The following is a 25,735-nucleotide window of genomic DNA, read 5'->3' on the forward strand; positions in this document are numbered from 1 at the left end:
TTGCTCTTGGTGTTTATAAGTCATTAGAGGAGTGACACTTGTGACTCTAAGCTTTCAGAAGCCGATTACAAGGAGGAATAGAGATTGTTATTGCTACATAAAAATCAAGGTAAGATCTAAACCCTATTCTTATGTTAATATCGATTATCACATGCTAGATCTAGAATTTAAAGTCTTGGATGAATGCATGTACAATAGAGAAACCTAGATCCAAGCACTAGGGTTTGCATGAGCACATAGGATGTTCTTGTGGCCAAAACCCATCAGTGGTATCAGAGCCATGATTGGTTTCTATTGTATTGATGCTTAGTGTTTCATCCTTGATTGCAAAATCGAGTTTTTGGCCATCTTCCTGACAAACTCGTCGAGTCCCAATGTGGACTCGTCGAGTAGGATGAACTCGACGAGTCCATACGGTGACTCGACGAGTCTAGCTGTCAGACAGATGGATTTTCGGATTTTTTTTGCCTATTTTGACTTAGGATAATTGACATAATTGCTTCAAATTAATAAAATACGAATTTATTGAAACCTTATGATTATCTTTGTCAAAATAAAAGATTTTTTATCATCTAATTAGATGATTGTTACATTATTTGATAAATGTTAAATTATTTGAATTATTTGATCAATTATCTTGCATGAAATTGGATTATATTAAAACTAGATAATCACCAATTATTATTTAATTGCCTTATTTGTTTTTTGATCTAGGTAGTTTTGAAAAGTTTCAAAACTTGCCTTTAAGTTTTGGAATTTTTTTATTAAAAAGTTTAATTTTGAAATATTTAAATTCTAAACTCTAATGATTTGAAATGTTTCAAAAACTTGCCCACAAGTTTTTGAATTTAAATTTTAATTAAAAGTTTAATTTTAAAATGTTAAATTCTAAAACCCTAATTTTTGAAAAAGTTCAAATTGCACTCTTATGGTTTTATTAAATTAATTAAGTGTATAGTTAAAAGAAAGTTAATAAACCCATAGTGATATAGTTAACATTTAATTAAATTAAAAGTGTAATTTATTAAATTGGATCACCTAGTATTTTAAAAGTGTAAAATACAACCTGATACTATTTATAACATTAAAAGTCTAATATTATATATGTATATGTATAACTTAAACTGTTGGTCTTACCGTTAGTAGGCCTCATTCACGAAGCCGACCTATAAGCGGGGTATAAGGTTATGGCCTATAAAATGGTCGTTTAATGGGTGTCCACACTCACCCACCACTTCCTTGATTGGTGGAGGGTCGTTAGCCGAACGGGTAGGATAAGGCAAACCCTTTCCATTAAAAGTATAATGAAGTATAAAGTAACTAAATGTTTTTTACAAAATTCTCAATCTTAGTTACTCTAGGCAAAAGTGAATTTGATGCAATTCCATGAAACTACACTTTGTACCCTTGCGAAGACATTAGTGGAGCGTGTGTGGTTAACCGGCACACTAAATGGTTCTAAGCAAAGGTAACAAATGGTGACTTAATGTTTGTCATAGTTCGGTAGAGCGTGTGTGGTTAACCGGAACATCGAATAGGTGACTGTAACATTGGGGGCACCATGTAAGTTTGCATGGTTATTCACACCCTGTTTTGTGATCCTCGGCATCCCAGTCACAAATCGAGGGGCATATCGAGATTTAAACATGTCATTGAAAAGTTCAATGAATCTCAAAGGATCTAGGAGTTTTCAATACATTTAAAACTTAATCTCTTTTTCGTTTTTCATGGTGGAAGATTAGTGAATTGTCATTTACTTACCTTCAAATGTTCTGCGATTTGGATTACGACATCCCTCTTCCAAATTGTAGAGCATTGTGTTTGGTCCTACCTTAATATCTCATTTGGGTGTTTTATTAAGGACTCAATTGATCAACTAACTTGAATTTTCTCCCGTTTTGTAGATGTCAAAGTATGACAACTATGGTCTTCCCAAATCTCATGGAACAAGCTTTCTATATGAAGATGATATTCCACGATTCGATCGAGGAACAAGAAATCATGCTTCACTTCCTCCACCTCCTCCTATTGTTCTCCCTAACCCACAACTTCAAAGGCTTGAAAATTTCAAGCTCACTCAAGCCCTTTTGGCAAGTAAACATGAAGACGGAAAGTCAGTGTGTGCACACGCCTTAGAGATGAAGTCACACATTGATAGGTTAAGAATGTTGAGAGTTGTTGTTTGTGAGGAACTAGCTGTTGATTGGGTTCTTTAGTCACTTCCTAACTCATATAGTGAGTTCGTAAAAGAGTACTATATGATAGACCACGACGTGACCCTCATCGATCTCACCTATTTGCTTGTTGCTGCTGAATCAGCAATTATTTGGCGCACTGGAGAAGCAAAGTTGATTGGTGGATCTGCCTTTAAACCTCTATGGACATAGGCAATGGCAACGAAAAGCATGCCATGATCAAAATGTTTGATCATAAGAGAAAGGCAAAGTCTGAAATAGTTCTGTGTGTTGTTCCAAAAGAGTCAATTTGCTTTTATTGCTAAGAGAAGGAGCATTGGAGATGAAGCTGCCCAGTCTACCTAAGAAATTTAAGAGATGGGGGAGTCAAGACGTTTGGCTCTACTTCAGGTAAAATCCACTATCTAACTCCATTAAGTTCCTATTCATTGATTCTTAATACATAATGTGATAAGATTGCATTTGAATGTTTTGCAGGATCAAAGAAAAGAGAGGAAGCTTGATGGAAGAGCAAGATGAGTCTGATCACGAAGAAACGGATCACGATCGCATGGATTCGAAGATCAGATTTTGAGCTTAGAAAGTTATGATAGAGCTATTAGGAATATTTAATTACATAGTTTTTCAGTTGATTTTTCATTGTAAGGACATGTTTTCCGCTGCTTTTATGAATAAAATAAAATTTTGATTTGTCTTATTTATATATATCTTTGCAATGAAATCATTGTGAAAAATTAATGTTTGTGTATTTCTATAAATGGATGTGATTCTTAGTTATGTTATTTATGGTAGTGTCAAAATTTTCTAACATTCCCATCACCCAAGTTTCAATTGGACAGAAACTTGGAGTCATATGATTTGAATCGTGTGATGTATGGAAATCTTGGTACTTAGAAAATTAAGACTGATTCCTTGATCACACAAATATGTGAGTCAAGTGAAGGACTAAAGAAATAGAACACAATGTTGTGCATTAGTCAAGTCTACCACAAATAATGATAAGACTATTTGTCATAATTTACTAAAATTCTAGTAAATGTCGTTATGCTTACAGGATTAAGTGGAATTCTGAATCATTGAAAAGTTTCAATGAATGGCAGAACGAATAAGAAGAATCAATGAAGGCAAAAAGATAAAAGGTTTCTCAAATCTAAGAAGAAGGGAGAGTACTTTTGTATCAGATTTTGTGATCATCTTAATGATTAATAACCATATCACAATTAATCATCTAAGGACATCTTAGTGCACTAGTATGCCCAATAAGAGGAATCGGAAATTATTAAATAGTTAATTCAAAAGGATGAGTCATACTTCATTCCAAAATCAAGTCTTAGAATCGTACTCCAAGATTGTGAATTGAGTGACACACACTCATCAAATGTGAAGTAGAAAATTGTTTTTCCTACTCTTGCACGTTTGAAATTGGTAAGTTGTGATGTCTTGGAGAATACAAAGACCAACTAAGACCAAATGTGTGTAATGTTTTTTCTTGACATAGACACACACTAACTTTTGGATATTTGTTTATCAAAAAATGTTTCTTGATAAAAGAATTTTATATGTTAAGAGGTCAGTGTGAGTCTAAATGATCTTGAAAAGTTTCGAGAACTAATCAAGAGTAAACCTATTACTAAACGCTAGCACACGACTTGAGGTTTGTAACCCATCGTGTTGACATGATCTTGTTTCTGTGCCATTCCGATTTAGTAAACTATGCATATAAGTTCTATGAGTTCTCAATAGAATGCATAAGGCAAGCACCTTATTCAATGAAAGTACATTGACTGGAATAGGTGAGCTTCTAGATAACTTGGAAGCAACGGTGGGACCCTTGATTGCAAGAAATTAAGAATGAACAAGTTATGTCCATAAGAGTTTGAATTTGTCACAAACATTATCTTTCGATTATGGTTATGGCAAATTCACATGGATAGGAACACATATGCCATAAAATCTAAGTGTCATAAGATTTCTCTCCTTCATAAAAATGATTGTGAGGAAACGCTTTCATTAAGAGATATTTTAAGGAGATAGCGATTATGTAAATTGCAATCTCAAATTCGATTATGATTACGACATCCTTTTTCATAGTTCGAATTGTGAGATTTGACAATTAGTCTGAACATTTGGGACTTAGTAAAATAAGTTCTGAATTGGTTTAGACACACATGTGAGCTGTCTAAGGGAAGGTGTATAAGGTTGAGAAGCTTAGATAAAGGCTTATCAAAGCATATCGTATTAGAAAAAATTAACTTTAGAAGTCAATAAGTATTATTTTCTAGAAGTTTAGCTGGTTTCTAAATACGTGTCAAAGCTAGTGGTAGCATAAATGTTATGCTGGAATGGATATAATCATCATGTTAGTGGGAGCATGATTATTATTTAAGTATTGCAAATTGGCAATATTAATTATAGAAAAACAAAAGTTTCACTTTGCACAGTTGCAAGAGTAGAAAAGTTGTTTCCCTATAATTAAGGGAGAGAATGTTATACTTCGTTTCCAATCTAAAAGCTTAGATTGAGAAATTTAATTGTATTTAGTCAAGGGTATATTTATTATTTTCATTCTCGAAATACGATTATGATTACGGCATCCCTCTTCATAGTTCGAATTTTGAGAACACGGCAAATAGAAATATTATGGCGATATTATAGTAAGAAACTGGTAAAGTATCACGTTTTTCATTGCGCCATTGTATCTCATACGCTTCGGGTATAGGATAGATTGCATATGCTGTAATATTCGATCATTCTAAAATTTTCCAAATGCCTAGGATATTTAGAGGGAAAAATGAAATAGAACTGATTTTGACTAAAATAATTAAACAAATGCCAAGGACAATCTAAGGTTCGCTGAAAATTGGTTGCTTGTGGACAGTTGGAAGTATAATCATAGATGGACCATATTGACGTTATGAACAGATAAGATTCTATTTAATGAGTTGTCATGTGGAAAATATGGAAATGTTTCCATATTGGGAGTTGGATATCGAGAATAAATGTCTAGATTAGAAACTTTTATGCAAGAAGGATATTCAAAGGAATGTACTTTGAATATGAGACTTCATGACTATGGAATTATCTTGTAACAATCTCCAATAGAGTATTTTGTAATTTCATTGGCCGAGTCTTGGTGACTTTTGTGCCATGACATTACGAAAAGGACTGTTGCATAAAATGTTAGAATCTAACATATTATAGTAGTGGCGAGAACTATGTATTCTTACACTAATGGATTAGGAATTGTGAAATGAGTGTGATTGAAAATGTTATTCAATTATACTATTTCACAATGTAAGGACCACAAGTAAGCATAGTGTGCATGCTAAGAGCATAGGACAATTGTTGTTATAATTCAAGTAATAAGTTGATTACCCGAAACATTATACAATGAATAATGTATAATCAATATGGTGATTAAATAAAAGGAGTTTTATTTATACTCAAAAGTTTGGGTCATATTGGGTTCGATTATTCTTGTGTTTCACTTTGCATGTTTTGACTTCCTAAATAATAAGATTATTCGAACGCTCCACAGTCACTCATACTTTGCGAGTAGGTATGAAAGAAGATTTTCATGAATTGGTTTGTAGATTTCCTGAAGTGTATTAGACATAGCAAATGTTTGTTGCAACGTTTCTAAGTGCTTATGAAAATGATTTGAGCATTGGATTAAACCCACGCTTACTTGGTTCGCTTCATGGATTTTATCACGAGTGATTGGTGAGACGATAATATTTTATATTCTTGAAACTGAGATGTGTAAGTTGTATCTTGTGAGTCGGTTACACATTGATAATATGTAAACGCACCAGTAACTTGGTGTTATAAAACGTATTGTTGTGTGTGATTCGGTGAGTGAGTACAAGCGAGCATTGAGTCGAATTTTATCTGTTCCTTTTACCCAAAGTGGGATAAAAGTGATATCTATGGGCCCCTCGATGATTTAGTGATGACACCTAGGAGCTTGGCCAAGTCGGGACTAAGTTGATGTGTTCAACTGTAGTCTGTTGTCAGTTGTCATAAATCGGAAATTGGGAAACAAAACATAGACGAAGCGAATGATTTAAAAGCGATATTTGTGGGCCTCTTTCCTGTTCCTTATTTGGTTGTGGGCTTAGGGCATAATCAATCAATCGATTGTCCGTTCGATATTATTCATATATAATTTGTATACACTAAGTGATCATATGAGGTAACAGTATGGGTCATAACAATTACAGAAATCAGAGCCTCGAATCACCAGTTATAAACATAAGAAACTTATACTTTTTGTCCTCAAAGTACCAAGAATACGATTTATTTACTAAGAAAATATTGGGTTTTCTGGAAGAATACAGTAACTTTTTCAATAATATCGAACATGCCTTTTCAAACAAAACACTTATGAACTCACCAACTTTAATGTTGACACTTTTTCAAACCACTTGTATTCTCAGGAAAGTTAGTAGACATACCATCTCAGGCGTTACGAAGACGGAGCATAGTAGCATTAAGTCTTATCTTTTGCTATAGTTATAATGTTCCGGTTTGGGGTGTGACAGTTGGGTAGGAAAGCGAGGTCAATTCTAGGAGAGCATAATGGAGTGATTTTTCATCTGTAAAGGAGGGATAACCATGAAGAAACCTTACACTTTAATGGTTGTGGAACAAGTTTGGATGGTTTTGTTTGATTATGAGTTTGTTTTAAATGTAATGTAATATTGTGATGAATTTAGTTTTTTATATTTGATTGTATGATGTTGTAGTCTAATTTTGGTGTTGTAAGCTTGTGTAAGTTTTTAGTTTTTCACTATATTGGAGTTTTTTCCAAACAAATTCAACTTTTTTGGCATACATTTCGGGTTTCGGGTCTTTATCGGGTTTCAGGTTTAGGGTTGGGTTTGGGGAAATTTTCAGCCTCGATAAGAAACCCGTCGGCTATCGTGTCGGGGTCGGGGACAAATTTAGATATCGGGTTCGGAAGTTTACCTGTTTCCCCAAATCCTGCTATCAAGCCCCAAGAGGACGCGATTCACATGTTGGGAAGTTTACCGAACTCCCAACTCACACATCCCTCAAAAACAACCACTTGGGCTGCCTTCCTCCCCAATGTAAGATGACAACACTTGATCATTATGTACGGTCTTATGAATTATGTTGCTACTGTGGGTTCATAACCCACAAATGTAGATGAACTGGGATACCATATTCATCAAATACTTTGATGACAAAAGTGCCTTTATGACTTTCACTGGCCAAGAAAGCTATTAGCGGTGTAGTTAAGCCCTTTCTTTTAAACGGTTTATCTTCCTGATAACCGTAGACTAGGATCTATGAGGATCGATTGGGAGGGGTGGGCATAGGTATGAGGTTTTATAGATATCCAAGTCGGAAATATATCTATATATTTTTTTTAGTAGCAATTGATTTTGTAGGATTAAGATATATATCATAAAATTGTGGGATTGAAATGTATCTCACCAGGTTTCCCAACCTGACCTACTCAGTTTGTATGCATCACATGTATCAAGAATTAAGCTACTGGAACGTGATTAAGATGTTGAGTGATTAAGAGAAAGAATGTAATGGTGTTCAATACCATTAGGTCTTTACGATGTAACTTATGTATCTGTATGATTATGACATCCTTAAGATTTTATTCGAGACAATCTTGTACTCAAAAGATTTTTATATATTGGGATTTTTTGCAAATGAAGCATCATGATTTTTAAAGCGTAAAGAAAGTTCTTTTGGTTCCGAAAATTAGAGGATGTCACCATTTTTCTCGATTTTCTTGTGTTTTTATTTCATAGTTGTAATTTCGGTTTTTCTTGAAACATGGGAAGAATGGTGAGACATTCCAAGACTTATGGAAAGGCGATGGTGGAATACATAGATCATCAATTGCATGTAACTTTGGGCTTAAATGGAGGTATCTGGTTCTCTAATGTTTTCAATCTTTCCAGGCTTAAAAGGGAGTGGTTTATATTAGTGGTTTATATTAATAACCCAAGTTACAGTAAACATGTTGTTAGAAACAAGGCTGCTAAACAGAAGTCAAAGGGATTGGAGGTGCAACTCACTTAACTCATGGGAAGGGTACTGATGGATGCCCTTGGTAGTCAAATATTTCATTTTTTTTTTTTTAACTTGTAAAGTTTGGCTAATTAGCCTTTGTTTGTTTTATTTGCAATATGCTAAGTAAGTTCTGTAATATGTTTATATGTTTATGCTCTTAAATGTCGTAAAGTTTTTCCATTTTTCACATTTTTTACCTTCAAACGATGTAAATATGTTGCTGGTTAGTCTTTGTTGTATATGTTCGTGTCAATTGATGCCAAGATCTAGGCATTCTAAATCTTGTGATGTTTATTATGTGAGCAAATTATAGGAAAATGGCAATGTACTTTACTTATTTTTCAATATAAGCAATGTACCTTATTTGTACCCATAATAACAAGACACTTACATGTAAATACTTGAAATACTACTTATTTACATTCTTTAATGATAATAGGATTATGTAAGCTATAACAGCAATGTTACAAATTCTTGCGTACGGTCTTTTACTATTGAATCGATGTGGGTCTGGTGCAAATATGTTATACCATCACCTAAATCTTTTATAAAATACATTGTTGTAATGGAAAGTAATGAGCGTATAATGCTCTAATGAACTCCCATCTAGAACCACACCTCTACAAACTATACCACTAGTTTTGGTTAAACTCTTAACCTAAAATCAAAAATAGAAAATCCAGAACCTATAAGGAATCTATTTTTCCAAAATAACATACAATGTGTTGTTTGTAATATTTCATGTTTCCGAAAATGAAACTAATTGTAGAAAAGAAATTATTTGTCGAATGAACTAATTGTCGAAACAACTTATTTGTCATCGCCGCTTTATGCGGGTACACAGCTAGTGTTTGTGTGTGTGTGTGTATATATAACTAGTGTCGAAGCAATTTATTTGTCATCGCCGCTTTGCGCGGATACACAGCTAGTGTTTGTGTGTGTGTGTCTATATATATATATATATATATATATATATATATATATATATATATATATATATATATATATATAACAAATTGGGTGGTACGGTACAATCATGCTATTAAAAAATTTGTATCGTTAACATACCATGACCACTCAATACGTATGCTACTACCAACCAAAGATGTTGACTAACAAACATGTTGGTACCAATTTTATTGGTTTTGGTTGGTTGGTTGGTTTGGTTTGGTACGAATTTGACAGTCCTACTAAAATCTAAATGACATACCAAATTAACTAAAAAATATGTTAAAATTATTTTTGATAATAATTAGAAAATTCTCATATATGTTTTTTTTTTTTTTTAAATAACAATAGCAATACTTAAATACAATGGTTGATATTTTAAATAATAATCATTATCAAATTTAGAAATATAAGTAATTTTTAAAATAATTAATCGTTAAAAGCAATACTAAATCACAAACCGTATTTGGTTTTATTCATACACAAGTCACGTCACATATACATGCAATGCAATTGAATGACATGATACCGATGTTATGTTATAATATAGTTAAGAAAAAAATAGTAATTTTATATATCTAACTTAGTATAATAATAATACTTTTATAAATAATCTTAATAACAGGCTTATTTTTAACATGTATTTGTCAAAAATTTAATCACGAGTAAATTACACGAATGGTCCCTATGGTTTAGGGTAATTTGCGCATTTGGTCTCTAATCTATATTTTTAACTCGGAAGATCCTTATTGTTTGTTTTTGTTACGCGCTTGGTCCCTGTCATACATAAAAAGACTATTTTATCATTGATTTTTTTAATCTATTTAAATAAACAGACCCCAACCCCATCCCTCTCACCTTACCTTACCCGCCCTATCATTTTTTCCTATTTAAATAATAGTCGTTTTGGGTAAGATAGGGACCAAACGTGTAACAAAAACAAATAGTAGGGACCAAACGCGTAACAAAAACAAACAGTAGGGACCTTCCGAGTTAAAAAAATAAATTAGGGATCAAACGTACAAATTACCTAAAACCATAAGGACCATTCGTGTAATTTACTCTTTAATCACATATTTACTATGTGTAACGCGTTGGTATTAGTTGTTTCAAGAAGTTAATATTTATTTTAAACAAAAGCAAAGATATAACTATGAATGCAAAACTTTGATAATATGAATATTTAAATATGGTTCTAGTTTACAAAAAGATACATGCATACACAATACCAAGAGCAGATGTATGTCAAGAGCAGATGTATGTGGAGTCCCGGAGGTTTCAGGCCACCACTCTGATTTGGTCCGTCAGTTTATTTTTTTTATTAGGCGCAACCTCTTCGAATATGAGTACCACTACTATTTTACATTTGTTCGAAAAAAATTTGGGTGCCACCACTTCTGAAGCGTTCTGTGTCCGCCACTGCACAATACATTTAAGCAAATGTATAAAAAATACAACAATATAAATACATATAAACTACATTTGAATAAGATTCTATAAACCTGAAGTTTGCAACAATGTGATTCCTCAATGCAAAACTTTTAAAAAACGAAACATGTTCTCTTTCTTCCCGATCGTATTTGAGCAAATAAAAAAACAACTTTTATATGCATAAAGAAATAAAGTCAACGATTTTTTAACAGCCAACAAACATTTTGTCTACAACAAGATTCAAACTCACAACCTATTGTCGGGAAACATCCTTCAACTACATTTGATATCGTTAACCTATAAATATTTTGGTTGCACAAATAATAAAATTATCAGTATTTTTGTTGTGTCATTTTCCTCGGATCTTGAATAAAAAAATATAAGGATGAGATAGCTTGAAAGTATAATATAAAATGGAAGGAGAAAATCGTCGGATTTATGATTTAAGTATGAGGATTGCTTTTTTGACATTCACATTTATTAGTTTGGTCCACTTCAAATTGTTGTATGACTATTTTAGGTTATGTTATGACAAACTAATTAGATTTCACTAATTTATTACTTGAAATCATGATTAATGTATACATTCACATTCATTATGACAATTACCTAATGACCTAATTTGTTGTGAAAGAGGACATGGTATGTATTACTGAAACGTATTCAAATGTTTCCCAAAACATAACAGGTTGGTCGTGAGATTCCCCCCCTTCTCCTTATCCTCATATATTGAGGAAGTCAAATTGGAAAGCAGGGAATCCATATATAGTCGTATTCATTAAGCTATGAGGAGTGGATACGCTAAGCTCACTCACTAAGGAGTGTTAAGCTCGTCAAACATGACTCCCTAGTGATTGTGCACATTTCTAGGTGATAATTTAATACCTTTTAAGCTACAATTTAGTTAATTGCAAAGATATTTGGTACTTATAATGTTTAATTATATTTTGCAGCCAAAAGTGGACATTCTCGAAGAAAATGATTGAAATCGACAAAAGCTGGATACTTGGAGGACTGGAGCTGAAAAAGATACAAAAAGGATGTTGCTAGACAGCTTAACCCCTCATCAGTATTTTGACCATATCTTATGACTCGTAACTCTGATTGACGAGATTCAAAATGATCTGAAAACTAGACAAAATTTCGGACGCCTTTCATTTTTGTGCCAAATGCTAATTCCCAATTTTCACGACATGAGGAGTATAATCTCACGACGTGAGATTGATTCTTCTAGAAGATAGCTACGCGGGATGCAGTTTCCTTGCCGAACACAAATTCCACTGATCTCACGATGTGAGATACTAATTCTCACAACGTGAGACACAGTTTTTAGAGACTATAAATATCTCTTAGTATATCAACTTTGAGTAGGTTGGATCTGATTTCCTAGAGTTATAATCGAGTTTAGAGGTCAGAAAAGTGCGAAAAACACCTTTTGAAAAGGAGGGATTGTTTGAAGATCGAGAATTTGAAGATTAAAATGCTACATTCGGTCTGCATTAATTTAATCATGTCAATTTATTATGAACTTATGTGTTTACTTTCATATATGAATAGTTAAATTAGTAGACTTTCGTTTAACTAGATGAAACCTTGAATCTATGGCTTAATTTATTAATTTATGGATTTTATAAGCTGGTTTTGTGCATGTGTTTGATTATCATTACCTAGCATGTTGAAGTTTGTGACTTTGTTGCTTTAATTCAGGTTCTGTGTAGCTTAGTGACCATTGAATTACATAAACTTGTTACCTAGTAGTTTAGTGACTATTAAATTGCTAGAGCTAGGATCGACCAAATCTTAGATAAGTGATAAAAGTAACTAATTTAGTTGTGCTAGAGAACATAAATTATGACTATAATTGTGTTTTCTTAGATAAATCTTACATAGTCAATCTATAATTAATAACTAATTATGTGTTTTGTTTATGTATAACCATATAAGGTAGTTCATGAATTGGTAAAAAGATTAGTAAATTGGACTTGAATTACTAATTGAATAATAATTGGTGACCAATTTTAATAATCCATAATTAGTAGCTAACCATAGAGGAAAAGTGGATTCGAACTAAACGGAAGTGTTTTTAGAATATTGATTAAAATTATCAGTTAATTGTTAAAGTTTGTCTGAACTTTTAAAATCAGATAAAAACCCCTCTTAACTTTTGCTTCTTTTAGGTTAATTTTTAGTGATTAGGTTAATTAGTTAAATTTGTTCCCTGAGTTCGATATCCGACTGTTTGTGCTATACTATTTGCGAAAAGGTCCACTGCCTTTAGTCGAATAATTAGTTAGATAGTTGGTAAAACTAGTAGGTGTAGTATTTCGATGCATCACCGAGCATGCGCTAAGGAAGACGCTAAGCAAGCCTCGTTACCCCGTTAACTAGAAGTGAGAGGAGAGAGAAGGAAGAAATGTGGGCTATGATTAGCTGGCCTTAATTTATTTCCCCTTTTTGTTTTTTTTCAAAAATCAATTATATCTAAATGGTTTCACCATCACTCAACAACTTTCACTAAGATGTTAAGATTTTTAAACAAATGCTTATGTGGCTTAACAAAATCTGAACTGACAATATGCTAAGGGTCCGTTTAACGTTAGGAAGAAGGGAAATTGACTTATTAAGGTAATTAACTTTTCGGTTTGTTCACATCTGGGTAACTATCTTTTTTTGTATACCTCAAAGTAATGAACTTTTTGGAAGTGTTCGCATATGACCATTATGACCACCAGTAACATACTACAAGCAGCCATAATGGTCATATGTGAACACTTCTAAAAAGTTCATTATCTAAATGTGTACAAAAAAAAAAGATAGTTACCCTGATTTGAAAACCAAAAAGGTAAGAGTAAATTAACGAATGGTCCCTGTTGGTTTATGTTGATTTGCATGTTTGGTTCCTAACTTATTTTTTTTTAATTGGGATGGTCCGTATTGTTTATTTTTGTTGCACATTTGGTCCCCTCTTACCTAAAAAGACTATTGTGCCCTTATTAATTTATTTTTTAATTGATTTTCTTATTTATGTATTTATTTTTTATACAAAAAAAAAAAAATAATAGGTCACACATATTTGTATCTCATCATTTTAAACTTGAAACTACATTTGAGAAATTTAATTTGGGTCCTAGCAAGCACCATCCCATCTTTCATCATCTTCAACTTATATTTTCTTTCCATCTTTAATGACATCGACGTCTTCACCATCCATTTTTTATCCTTCAACTCCGACGAACAAACACTACAGCCCACTATCTCTTCATCGAATTTTTCACCACCACCAGAACCCAATACATCATAATACTTGCAGGAAAAAAAAATTGATACCAAAAAGAAAAATTAAAAAACCAAATAAATTGAAAGCCATAACTTGAAATACAGATCAAAACCTGAAAGTCTATTAACAACATTATAAGTTTTAACTCATCAAATAATGTATTTTTTTATATTATTGGTCTCCATTTATAATACTTTTAGTCTTTAGTAAATTTAAAATTTTATATTTAATATTTTAAGCAATAAAATTTTATGAAACAATAATATGTTTTTTTCCTATCTCAAATCCAGATTTTTTTTAACAAAATAGTTTATTTTAAAAAGATATTTACCAAAAAAAAAAAAAAAAAAAAAAAAAAAAAAAAGTTAAAATGGCTAATGGCCAAATGGTATTAAAAGCAAGTTAACAAAGTAAATTTAAAATGTCTGCGATGCTCATGAAATACAGGGGTGCAACGTGTAAAAAGAAAACAAGTTAAAATGGGGTATTAAAAAACCTAAGCCTTCCTAAAACCCTCGAATCAATCACAACATCCAGGTCTAGTTCGAGCAATACAACAACGTAAGTTTTCTGAAACCCCAAATTGCGTATGATTGATTTTTGTTATTCATTATAATTTAAGCTCATTCGTATGATGTTTCCGTTTCATAGCACACACAAATTTCTGAAATTTCCAGCCACTTAGAGGATGTTTTCCTTATTGATTTATCCCCCAATTGATCGACTCTGGTTGTTACTATATCCGTTGCTTCATCGATTTGTTAATGGGATGCTGTGATGAACTCGTTTTCTAGTAAACATGACATAGAATAGTGATATTTCGCTTCACAGCCCCTTTTGATGGATATCTTCTTCCTAAATTTTCTTGTTAAGTCTCGCTCCCTCCACATATGATTTTGATAGGGAATTTGATAAATTACAACTATGTTTTGTATATATGAAGAAACTAAAGTTACAATATATTGAACAGATAATTTTCTTTATTAAAAAACATAGCAAGTAAACAGAAGAAAATATAAATAGTTTCATAGTTCAACTTCAAGCTAATCCCATATTGCATGCATACTTTGGTTCTCCTAATTCTGAATATCTTTTTGATAACAGTGATTTGTAAATGGCATCTAATGCATCAGAGAGTATTGGGCAAAAGCCAAAGATACAAATATATTCTACACCAAATAATGAAGTCACCACTTTTTGGAAAGGTATTTTTCTGGATAAACTATATTTACTTATTATTTGAGAAAATACATCACATGTGGACAAATGGAAGGAAAAATATAACCAAGGGCAAACTTGTAAAAAGTTATTAAGTCAGAAAGAAACAACAATCTAAATTTCAAACTGTATTTCACAGAAAAATATGAAAGGGATGCTAAGAAATATTGGGATGTCTTCTACAAACGTCATCAAGATCGGGTTACTTTTTCTTTCCCTTTTTACCCTTGAATACAAACTTTCAAATACCTTCAATGGTTGCTGTTAGATTCTTCTAGAAGTTAATATTGTAACCTTTTTTTTTTCATCAGTTTTTCAAGGATAGACATTACTTGGATAAAGAATGGGGGCAATATTTCTCTGTGAGTGTACAAAGTATTTACTTACCACTTATAATAAATTTAGATTTTTAACTTTTCAAGAAAATGTAAGCATCTCAGTTTCATTAATCTGAAACATCTCTTGCTGTTTCAGGAAGCAGAGGAAAAGGTTATTCTGGAGGTAAATAATTTTATTCCTATATTTTCTCTACAAAAGTATGCTGCTTTTACAAAATGGTTTAAGTATTTACAATCCCAACTCATTTTTTAATTTTTTTTTTTTTTTTTCAATTTTTAGGTTGGATGTGGTGCTGGAAACACTATTTTTCCTTTAAATGCTACCTACCCTGATATATTCATTCATGCTTGTGACTTTTCACCTCGTGCAGTTGAGTTAGTTAAGGTAAAACTTTCATATTATACATACATATATATATATATATATATACACACACACACACATGATTACTAATGACATTTGGTCATTTCTAGTGTTAATTGGTTTGTTCTTAATTGCTACAGGCACATAAAGACTTTAAAAAAGAAAAGATAAATGCATTTGCATGTGATTTGACTAGTGAAGACTTGGTCAAACATATACCTCCATCTTCTGTTGATATTGTAACAATGGTATTACAAGATTTTATCATGTAAAGTTTATAATAAGTACATAAGCAGTTTCTTGATGTTTTTAAGGGATTATGATTTATGTCTTTTGGTTAAATAGAGATTTAGCCACTTAAATATAATAGAAAAAGAAAAAAGAATTATCAAGATTACCCGATTTTGATCACATACTTTCACCATTTTATCGATTTAGCCACTGAACATAGTCATAAAAAAGTAATCCAATGGCTAACTTGTCAAAATGGTGAAAGCACCTTGTGTGTGTGTGTGTGTGTGTTTTAAGAATATTTTGGTCTTTAATAAAACTGGGTAACTGGTAAAAATGGGTTTTTTGTAATTTGTACATGTTTGTGGGGTCATTAATATTATTAAAGTGATTCACTGACTTCTTAAGCAGATATTTGTCTTATCTGCAGTATCACCTGAGAAGATGCCTCTGGTTTTGAAAAACATCAAAAAGATTATGAAGGTAATTATATAAATTTGAAGTTTTTTATTTATTTATTTATAAGTCCACATAGTTACTCTATGTAGTGATTAAACCATCATATACTTTTTACTGCTTAAAAGAATCATTTTTGTTATAGTGGTTGAAATTTTTTGCCTCTATTAAAAATTTATAATAAAGTCAACTGACCTAAAATTTTAAATATTTCTTTATATCCAGCCAAATGCTTATGTCTTATTTCGCGATTATGCTACAGGAGATCTTGCTCAGGTTAGCATTGTTTTTTTTTTTTTTTTTAATCCTTTCAGTCTTTCAGACTTCTTGATTTAATTTTTAATTTTGATAATATTTATAAAAAAAGGATAATATAGTAATTGACTATTAGAGCAAAGTAGGTAGTTATTTCTTGCAGTTAACCCTAAATTTATTTTATGATCATGCTGTTTTATTGGCAGGAAAGGCTTATTTCTAAGGATCAGAAAATCAGTGAGAATTTTTTTGTCAGAGGTGATGGAACTGTAAGTGCAAAATCCAAAAATAATAATTAAAAAAAAAAATACACAAGTGCTTTTTACTATTTTACCCTTTGTGATTGCTCTTTAAATGGTCAAAACATGCATAATGTTTAATCGTTACATAATATAATAGTTAACCTACTAAATCGGTGAAAATGGTAAGTACAAGTGCTTTTTACTATTTTACCCTTTTGAGTTTTAGTCTTGTACTTAATTTTATTGTTCTTATAACTTTTTTTTTATTGCACCTAATCTTTCAGCGTGCATTCTATTTTTCTGAGGAATTCTTGAAAAATTTGTTTCAAGAAAACGGGTTCCACATTGAAGAATGTGGTTTGTGTTGCAAGCAAGTAGAAAATCGTTCACGTGAAATAGTAATGAATCGGTAAGTAATATAATAATATTAAAAAAAAAATTAATAGTTTTATTTAATTTGATTTTTTATTCATATATAAACGAAGAAAAAATCATTTATTATTGTTAGGCGTTGGGTCCAAGCCGCCTTTCGTTTAGATGACAAAATCCCTAAAATTTCAAAGGAGGCAAAAGAGGGATTTGATATCGATATTTCTGAAGGATTTGCTTTTGAAATGTTTGGGATTTCTTCACCAAAGAATGAGGTTAGGGTTTAAAAAATCCACCCAATTATAGCAATGTGATCCAAATACAAAGCAAACATGTTTCAAGTTTCAACCTAAATAAATGAAAGTATGTTGTTAATTTATTTATTTTTGTAATAGATTACAGAGTACAAGTTACGAGATTGGAACTTTAAAATCAAACTACTTTCAAAAGAATTCCAACACACGTGCAAATCAACTGGCTTAATGTTATGGGAATCCGCGCAACTCATGGCTTCCATTCTTGCCTCGAACCAAAATATTGTTTCCGGGAAAACAATATTAGAAGTCGGGTCTGGTTCTGGCGGGATCTGTTCCATGATCGCTGCCAGAACCGCCCGCCTTGTTGTCCCCACAGACGGGGACAACAAAACCCTCGAGCTTCTACAAGAAAACATCACTTCGAATCTTGAACAATCTTTAATTTCAAAGGTAAAAATCAAGAAACTAGAATGGGGTAATGAAGAGCATATAGAATCCGTGAAAAAAGTGAGTGGCGAAAAGGGTTTTGATGTTGTTATTGGTACGGATGTGACTTATGTTGTGGAAGCAATTATGCCGTTGTTTAAAACTGCAAAAGAGTTGATTTCAATTGATGGAGTGCTCATTTTGTGTCATGTTTTTCGGAGAGTTGATGAAGGGTGTATACTTTCGGCTGCTTCTTGTTTTGGTTTTCGGTTGGTTGATAGATGGCCAAATGGTATGTTGAGTGGAAGCCCGATTATTGAGGATTGGTTTGAGGGTAGAATTGGAAAAGAGGATGTTGAAAATACTGCGTTAAATATCATGTACTTCCATGCTAAGTAATATTGTTATTTCTGAGTGTGAGGAAAAGGGTATTTACGTCTTTTGCATAACTCACTGAATATGGTATATTTGTCTTTTTGGATGGGACAAAAGATTGTAATGTTTGTCTCAATGAGTTCAATGCATGTCAAAGACCATGCAAGAAAGTTGTTTGTTGTTTGCTAAGGTTTGTCTTTTTTTTTTTTTTTTGGTGACGATAAATTTGTGAAAGATGATCGTTTTTTTTATATGGAGACATGTATTCATGTATAAATACTGAGAGTGGATAATCTTTTTATTGTTTTTTGATGACGTGGTTGTTTTGTTTTTTGATGATATAAAAAATATTGTCTCATTGATGTTGGTCTCCTTTATCAAATATAATACATATACAAATATTTCTTATGTTTATCAGTAAATTTTGTTTTAACTGTATAGATACTTGCTTGGAATAAATCAATCTATCTATTTATATTTAACACTTCGAAGATTAACAAATTAAAAGTATATAAACTTTTATACCCGTTTTGAGATGTTTAAGGATGAAAGCTATGTCAATTAAATCTTCCAAAAATGTATTAAACAACCGATTTAGACAAACTAACACAATAGTGATAACCTATATTTATTTTTGTTTATTGTAGATAGCAAATAACAAGTAAGTTGGTATGTCCATTAAAATATCATAAAGTATGTGGTCATTATTTATTTTTTCCTATAATTGGGCGTTTAAATGAACGAAATCATAAGTAGACTGTTATTTCTGCCAAGTGCTAGAGTGAAATTAAGATAGCGTTAACTACAAAAATAAATGAATAAATGAAAATTGTTTGGTTCACTAGCGCAGGTGCATGTATTTTTCGTTCAAAGAGGTTTTGAGTTCATATCTCTTTTTCACCATTCTTTGTATTTTTTTTAATAAAATGTTATCATTATATTTCACATCAACAAAAGACATCCAATCAACATAAACCTGATAAAAAAATATAAAGTGAATAAAATTAATACTTTGCCTAAAAATCATGAAGTAAACTAAAAAGAATTTAGTTTGGGTAAAACTTTTTTTTTTTTTTTTTTTTTTTTTGCAAACTTAAATATTTACTTTAAGGAAATTTAAAATGGGTGGAAAAGATAGATACTAGAAAGTTGAATAAATTAATTAGATAAAACTAGTAAAATAAAATAAAAAAGTAAAAAAAAAAAAAAGGAAAAACTCAACTTAAGGTTTTTGTTGCAAATGCAATAAAAATAAAATACGATTTGATGGAAATTTATGAACCCTAACTTGAACCGGAATTATCAATACCGGTCCGAAGATATCTAAATAAATCCTGATTCCTGAATATGATTCCTCCATTAACTGGAATCAGTTTCCCTGAGTCCGCGTAAGAACCAATCACATAAATCCCTTCGATTCGATACTTTAAACAACTACAAATATCTCCCGTCGAGGGTTTGCGTTTCTCCATCTTCATCGGATCGATCTTCGCAGGTAATTTTCATTAGATTCCCAAATTTCATAACATAAATGCATGTAAATTTTGGTATATGTTTACGTTATGCCAAAATCTATATATCAAATTAGAGTCTTGCACAAACACTTTGCGAGTATGTTAATCTAGGGTTTCTACTAAACTATTATTTAGGGCTTTTTTTGGTTAAATTTCGAGAATAACTACTGCCGATGTATTCGTAAGCCTTAAAGATTATGCTGACTCGTTGCTTATAGTGAAGCGACGGTTGTCCAATTTGCCTATGATTGCGATAATTTTTTGGATTTTTTTGTGTTATCCACGTAAACATGGATTTGTTTCTGGCAGTTGAGTGAGGTTTCTGGTTCCTTTTTGTTTAAGAGACTTTGAGTAAGTGATTATGTTAGTTTCTTGGTTATAATATCAGTTCTTAATTCATATGCATTGCACAGTGTCATTGTAATGTCTACTTATTGTTATACATGTTCTTATATTTGGTATAATTGCATAGATATAGCTTTATGATCCAATGAGAGAAGGAAATATGAACTTTGTTGTAAACAAACTTAAAATAATTTCTCTATTCACCTTCCATTACTGAAAATACAGTTTCTTGAAGGTTTATGTTCTTTTTCAGCATCTGACGTAACATATACACAAAAATATGACTGGGGAAAGAGCATTACATCCAGATTGCAGAAATTCTTCAAACCCATACCATGAATGTAGTGAATTTTGCTACAAAGTTATCGCTGAAGCCAAGAAACTTGCTAGTATAAGTGAACCAGGTTATCAATTTTCTCTTGACTATATTTTCTTTTTACTGTTTTTTAATGCTCAATTCTTCTTAACATTTCTTGACTAATTGCTACGAATGAACTCAGTTACCTTGCAAGCTGCTCAACAAACATCTATTCAATCTAAGGTTCCTGATAATGACCAAAGTGACCCTGATGATAATCCAAGTGATGATGACAACAATGCCCTTGATGATCAACCCCAAGTGGACTTCTCTAAGCTTACAGGGAAACAAAAGAAATTATTCGAATTAAGGCTAAAGATGGTATGCAAAAATCAAAATACAACAACATAGTACACTTTTTATCATTCCTTTTCCTAGGTTATATACTTATGTTGTTGTTTTTCTATACGTAGAATGAGGCAAGGAAAGCCAATCAAACTGCCATGGTGGCAGAAAAGAAAAGAATGGAAGCTCCACAAGAATTGAGAGGAATTTCTAAACAAAAGTGGATTGAAGAGAGGAAGAAAAAGATTGGAAAACTTCTTGATGCAAATGGATTAGATATGTCAAAAGCATACATGTTAGATACACAACAAATGGCAGAAACAAAGTACAAAAAATGGGAGAAAGATCCTGCTCCAGCTGGCTGGGATGGTATAAAACTGTAAATCTTTTTTTTTTTTTTTTTTTTTCATTTATTACCCGCAAACAAATATTTAATTATTTATTATTTTATCTTTCTGTCAACAGTGTTTAATCAGAAAACTTTATATGATGCATACAAGAAACGGACTAAAAAAATGGATGTTGATCTTGAAGAATACAATAAAATGAAAGAAGCAGATCCAGAATTCTATCGTGAAGCTTCAAGTCTACAATATGGAAAGGTAAGTTTTTATTTTCTTTGAAAAATTGGTATAAATTTGGTATTTTTATAAAAGTAAAATGGTGTGATAAGAGGTGATTTTTGAACAGGCACCGAAAATTTCAGAGGATAAGATTGAAAGAATGGTGAAGGAGTTGAAGGATAGAGATGAGAAGAAGAACACATTTAGTAGAAGAAGAAGGTTTCATGAAGAGAAGGATATTGACTCCATTAATGATAGAAATGAGCATTTTAATAAGAAGATTGAACGTGCTTTTGGCAGATATACACTTGAGATCAAGAACAATCTTGAGAGAGGAACTGCTTTGCCTGATTAAAATGTGCTTTGAATCTTGTTTTGATATGTAACAATACGTAAAATTTCTGAATTTGTTTTGTGTGTTTCATCTGGTTTTGGATTTAGTTTGAACAAGCTTTAATGAATTTAAAAGTTAGTGACATGTGATTTTTCCTGAGTTTTTAAGTTTTAGTTTTGTGTATAACTGTTATATATTGCTTAATAACTTGCTAAACTTGTGCTCTTGTATTTTTTATATATGCTAAAACTCTACTTTTACTTGGAAAAGCTCCAAAACTTGTATAAACAAACTTGAAACTTGATATTTTGATTAGTTTTTACAATTTTTGGTGTTAGACTGGTGTATGAGCATTATATGTTGTTTAATAACTTGTTAAATGGAATTTCAAAATTATGAGGTTGGTACACAATGGTCTAGTGCTGTTTAATGAGGTTTAAAATATATTTATAACAATTTTGAAATTCATTATAAGTTAAAAGGACAAACCCGAGAAGTGTGGGTACATATAATAAGAGAAGTTTTCATGAAGTATTGTGTAACACCCATAAATTAGTCAAGTAAATTTTTGAACACTTGTAGTTATGCTGAATATGCTTATTACGGTTCTGAGATATGAGGGAACACAAAAATATGTTTACATCATCTTTTTTTCAAACTTCAGTTGAAATAAGTATTTTGAAGGAGTTTGAATGATAGAATAGTTGCTAAAAGTGCTATTCATGATTTCTTGTGCATAATTGAGGATTTTTTTGTGAAGAAATGGACAAAACATTAAGTAGGTTGCCTTAATTGGTTCAGAAGACGAAATAAACACTTTTCGATGATATATGTATCTACCAAAAACACCTTCAATCTTCTTACTAAAATGCACATTTGGGTGTGTATGAATTAGGTCAGTATACATGGTCTAGTGTTGTTTATATAGAATTTCAAAATTCATTAAACTACTTCAAACATCATTTTTTCCTTCGTTTATTTTGTGTTTTCTAATGTTATATTCATTAAAACTTGCACCTTGTTTGTTTATATACATTGTCATCATCAAGTGAAGGATATTAAAATTTGTTTATACATTGTCATCGTTAAGCGAAGGATATTGAAAAGATGAAGTAGCTAAAAGGACAATGAGCATAAGTGTAGGTAGGTTTTATGTCTTGTTTGTCAAAAAATAAGTTAAAACCATGAAAATAGCTTATCACAGGTTATAAATTAGCTTATCAATTCTTGTGGATAAGATAGCTTATTGATAAGCCAACTTCACACCCATGAATTTAATAAGTAAACTTTTGTACACATGTAGCCATGTTTAATATGCTTATTACAACTATGAGACTCTGGGAACACTTAGTGTAACTACTTTTATAAACATTTAATATGGGGAAATCTTGTTCATTCTAGAGTGAAATGTATGTTTTTGTCAAATTTTAACTAAATTAAGTACTACGAAAGAGTTTGTATGATGGATTAGTTGCTAAGAGTGATATTTCTCAGATTGTGAAGAAATTGGCCAACACTAACAAATTAAAACACCACACAAAAAAACATGGAAAGAAAAAGCATCCCACCATAAAGATTAAGAAACCAAGTTTGATATCCTCCAAACAAAGTGGCAGAAAGAAGGATAAGACAAGAAAAACAGCAGAATTCAAACAGACCACATTAAGGATGTTCTGAATCTTTTCTAAACAAAAGCAAAAAGAACCCAACCAACCAACGTTATATACTACTTTTACTACTACCATTCATTATTATTAAATTATTACTCAAATGCCCATGCATTCTCTCTACGAACCTCTTCCTCTTCTTCAGGGGTGAAATCATTCTTGATGTTGAATGTTTTGCGGATCTCTTCAGGTGTCTTTCCCTTTATCATGTCTGCAACTGTTTGGCATGTCAGATCCAACAAGCTCTTTATGTTCAGATAGTTAGCAGCCTGAAAAAACAATTCACAAACAAAGAAAACCCAAACACTAAGTCCATATCACTTTAAAAGCAACAAAATCATGTAAGACTTTAACTGAAGATTTCTTGAAAGAAGAGGAAGGAAACAAAACAAGACCAAAAAATTAGTGACAGAATATTACAAACTAATATGAACTTGGATATTAACAAAGAGAAATCAAATAACTATTAGTTAATACCACTTTCCTCAATTTTAACTATTAACATCCTTTTCAGGGTGTTATGTATAACAAGAACCAACAACAAATCTCTAAATATCTATATATGATCCAAATATATTCAGATATCTTCAGAAAAAACATCAATCGGTAACCTAGTTACCTAAGCATGTTACCACACAAGCATCAAAGAGTATGACCTAAAATATTCACAAAACTAGAGGACTCCGATAATAATATCCGCGAATTCGTCAAATAAACACGAAATTTTTTTAGACACCGATCAAGTATCACAATCGCAAAAGAACAAACATCAATCGGGATTTCTAACGCATATAAACTCGATCGTTTTTGTCAAAATAAATCAATTAGATTATGCGAAAAGAAAGTAGAGATAAGCGAACCAAAATGAGATCGAATAGAGTCCCCTGATCCACTTTAACAAACTCGGCATCAAACGATTTCAGATCGTCCTCAGCTGCCTTATCGTCGGTCTTCGGTGTCTCCACATGCTTCTTACAGTACTCAATAACCTTTGACAGGATCTTGCTTGTGACGTTGGGAAGAGGGATACTAGTGTCGGCACAGTCATCTTCAATCATATGCTTAATCGTCTGTGATTCCAACGCCACAGCTTCTTCAACCTCGAAGGTTTCTCCATCGGAACTTTTCAAAACAATAACCTTAGATGATGAAGACATGGTGTATTGATCGGCAGGAATTCGGAAAGTCTGGGAAATTTTGGGGATGAAGGAAACCCTAACCCTAGAAAAGGATAGAATTTGATGTGCCCCCGCTTACCACTGCTTCAATTATATATGCGACTTCGGACGTCTCTTGGGCCCCAAGCTGTATAATGTTGTGCATAAATAGCCCCTGTACTTTTATTCTCTTTGCAAAAGGTTATTTATATTTAATAATTACGTCTTTAGTCCCTGAACTACTCCTAACCAACGGTCTTAGTTCATTGACTTTGTTTATGTTTTGTTGCATATATATTATATACAAACGGTTTAGAAAATTGATGGAATTATTTTTTCTTTTTGACTTTTGTTATATAAGTACTTTATTAATATTATTAATATTTGTTTATTAAATAAAAGGTTGTTACAAACTTTTAAGTGTTAACTTGTTCAAAAAATTTATAAATTGATTATTTTAGATATATATTACTCGAATGTTATGTATAAATTTCTAATATATAATTGGTCGTTTTTAAGAATACATCATATTTTCGAAAAAATAATATTTGGAGACATAAATATTTAAACAAATAAATAAAACGATAAAATACTATGCTAGTGTAGTATTTTTTTTAATCTTTGATATTTGTGTGGGATATATATACTAAAGTATCAATATTTTCATCAATTTAACAAGAAAGTTCTAAACTTTATTTTTTTAACAGTAAAATCCAAATTACTAGCAGTTTTTGACACTTTTACCATTTTTTTCCGGTTAGCCGGTGATTGGGATTTTTTTGTCAAAAAAAAAAAAAATTTAGGACTTTCTTGTCAAATCGTCAATTAAGACTTTACTGTCAAAAAATAAAGTTTAGGACATTCTTGTCAAATCATTGTAAATATTGGGACTTTAGTGTATTTGAGTAACCCAAGAACTTTTAATTGTGACTTTTGTTGCAGCACCATTGTTTTTCTTATCATCATCATCTTTACCCTGACACAATCACGATAAGGAGAAACATATGCAAAAGAGAGAGCGAGAAATGTTGAAAAGACTTGTAAATTTTTCTTTTTGCTTCGCCGCCAAA

The 25,735-nt window shown here is 31.6% G+C and overlaps 3 protein-coding genes across 4 annotated transcripts; 2 read left to right on the forward strand and 1 right to left on the reverse strand.

Moving 5' to 3' along the window:
- Positions 1-14,341: 14,341 nt before the first annotated feature.
- On the forward strand, positions 14,342-18,754 carry LOC145042407 (S-adenosyl-L-methionine-dependent methyltransferases superfamily protein). Its single transcript, XM_078990821.1, has 13 exons — positions 14,342-14,472; positions 15,016-15,116; positions 15,269-15,330; positions 15,441-15,491; positions 15,604-15,630; positions 15,748-15,852; positions 15,972-16,079; positions 16,474-16,545; positions 16,744-16,794; positions 16,980-17,042; positions 17,300-17,424; positions 17,524-17,659; positions 17,780-18,754. Exons 2-13 carry the CDS (start codon positions 15,026-15,028, stop codon positions 18,464-18,466), a joined length of 1,578 nt encoding a protein of 525 aa, XP_078846947.1. The 5' UTR covers positions 14,342-14,472; positions 15,016-15,025; the 3' UTR covers positions 18,467-18,754.
- Positions 18,755-19,758: 1,004 nt separating this feature from the next.
- LOC145042409 (GCIP-interacting family protein) lies at positions 19,759-22,000 on the forward strand. 2 transcript variants are annotated; one of them, XM_078990823.1, is made up of 6 exons: positions 19,759-19,937; positions 20,537-20,705; positions 20,802-20,980; positions 21,073-21,313; positions 21,410-21,546; positions 21,635-22,000. In XM_078990823.1, exons 2-6 carry the CDS (start codon positions 20,582-20,584, stop codon positions 21,860-21,862), a joined length of 909 nt encoding a protein of 302 aa, XP_078846949.1. In that variant the 5' UTR covers positions 19,759-19,937; positions 20,537-20,581; the 3' UTR covers positions 21,863-22,000. The 2 variants fall into 2 exon arrangements, with proteins under 2 accessions (XP_078846949.1, XP_078846948.1); XM_078990822.1 differs by having other exon boundaries at positions 19,760-19,937; positions 20,555-20,705.
- A 1,388-nt stretch (positions 22,001-23,388) lies between these two features.
- LOC145042410 (SKP1-like protein 1A) lies at positions 23,389-24,762 on the reverse strand. The gene is made up of 2 exons (XM_078990824.1): positions 24,369-24,762; positions 23,389-23,777 (listed from the first exon to the last, which is right to left on the reverse strand). The coding sequence occupies exons 1-2, from the start codon at positions 24,663-24,665 to the stop codon at positions 23,604-23,606; spliced, it is 471 nt and encodes a 156-aa protein (XP_078846950.1). The 5' UTR covers positions 24,666-24,762; the 3' UTR covers positions 23,389-23,603.
- Positions 24,763-25,735: the final 973 nt, after the last annotated feature.

Source organism: Lactuca saligna, chromosome 4 (assembly GCF_052625555.1).
Source record: "Lactuca saligna cultivar CGN05327 chromosome 4, ASM5262555v1, whole genome shotgun sequence".
Classification (NCBI taxonomy): Eukaryota; Viridiplantae; Streptophyta; class Magnoliopsida; order Asterales; family Asteraceae; genus Lactuca; species Lactuca saligna.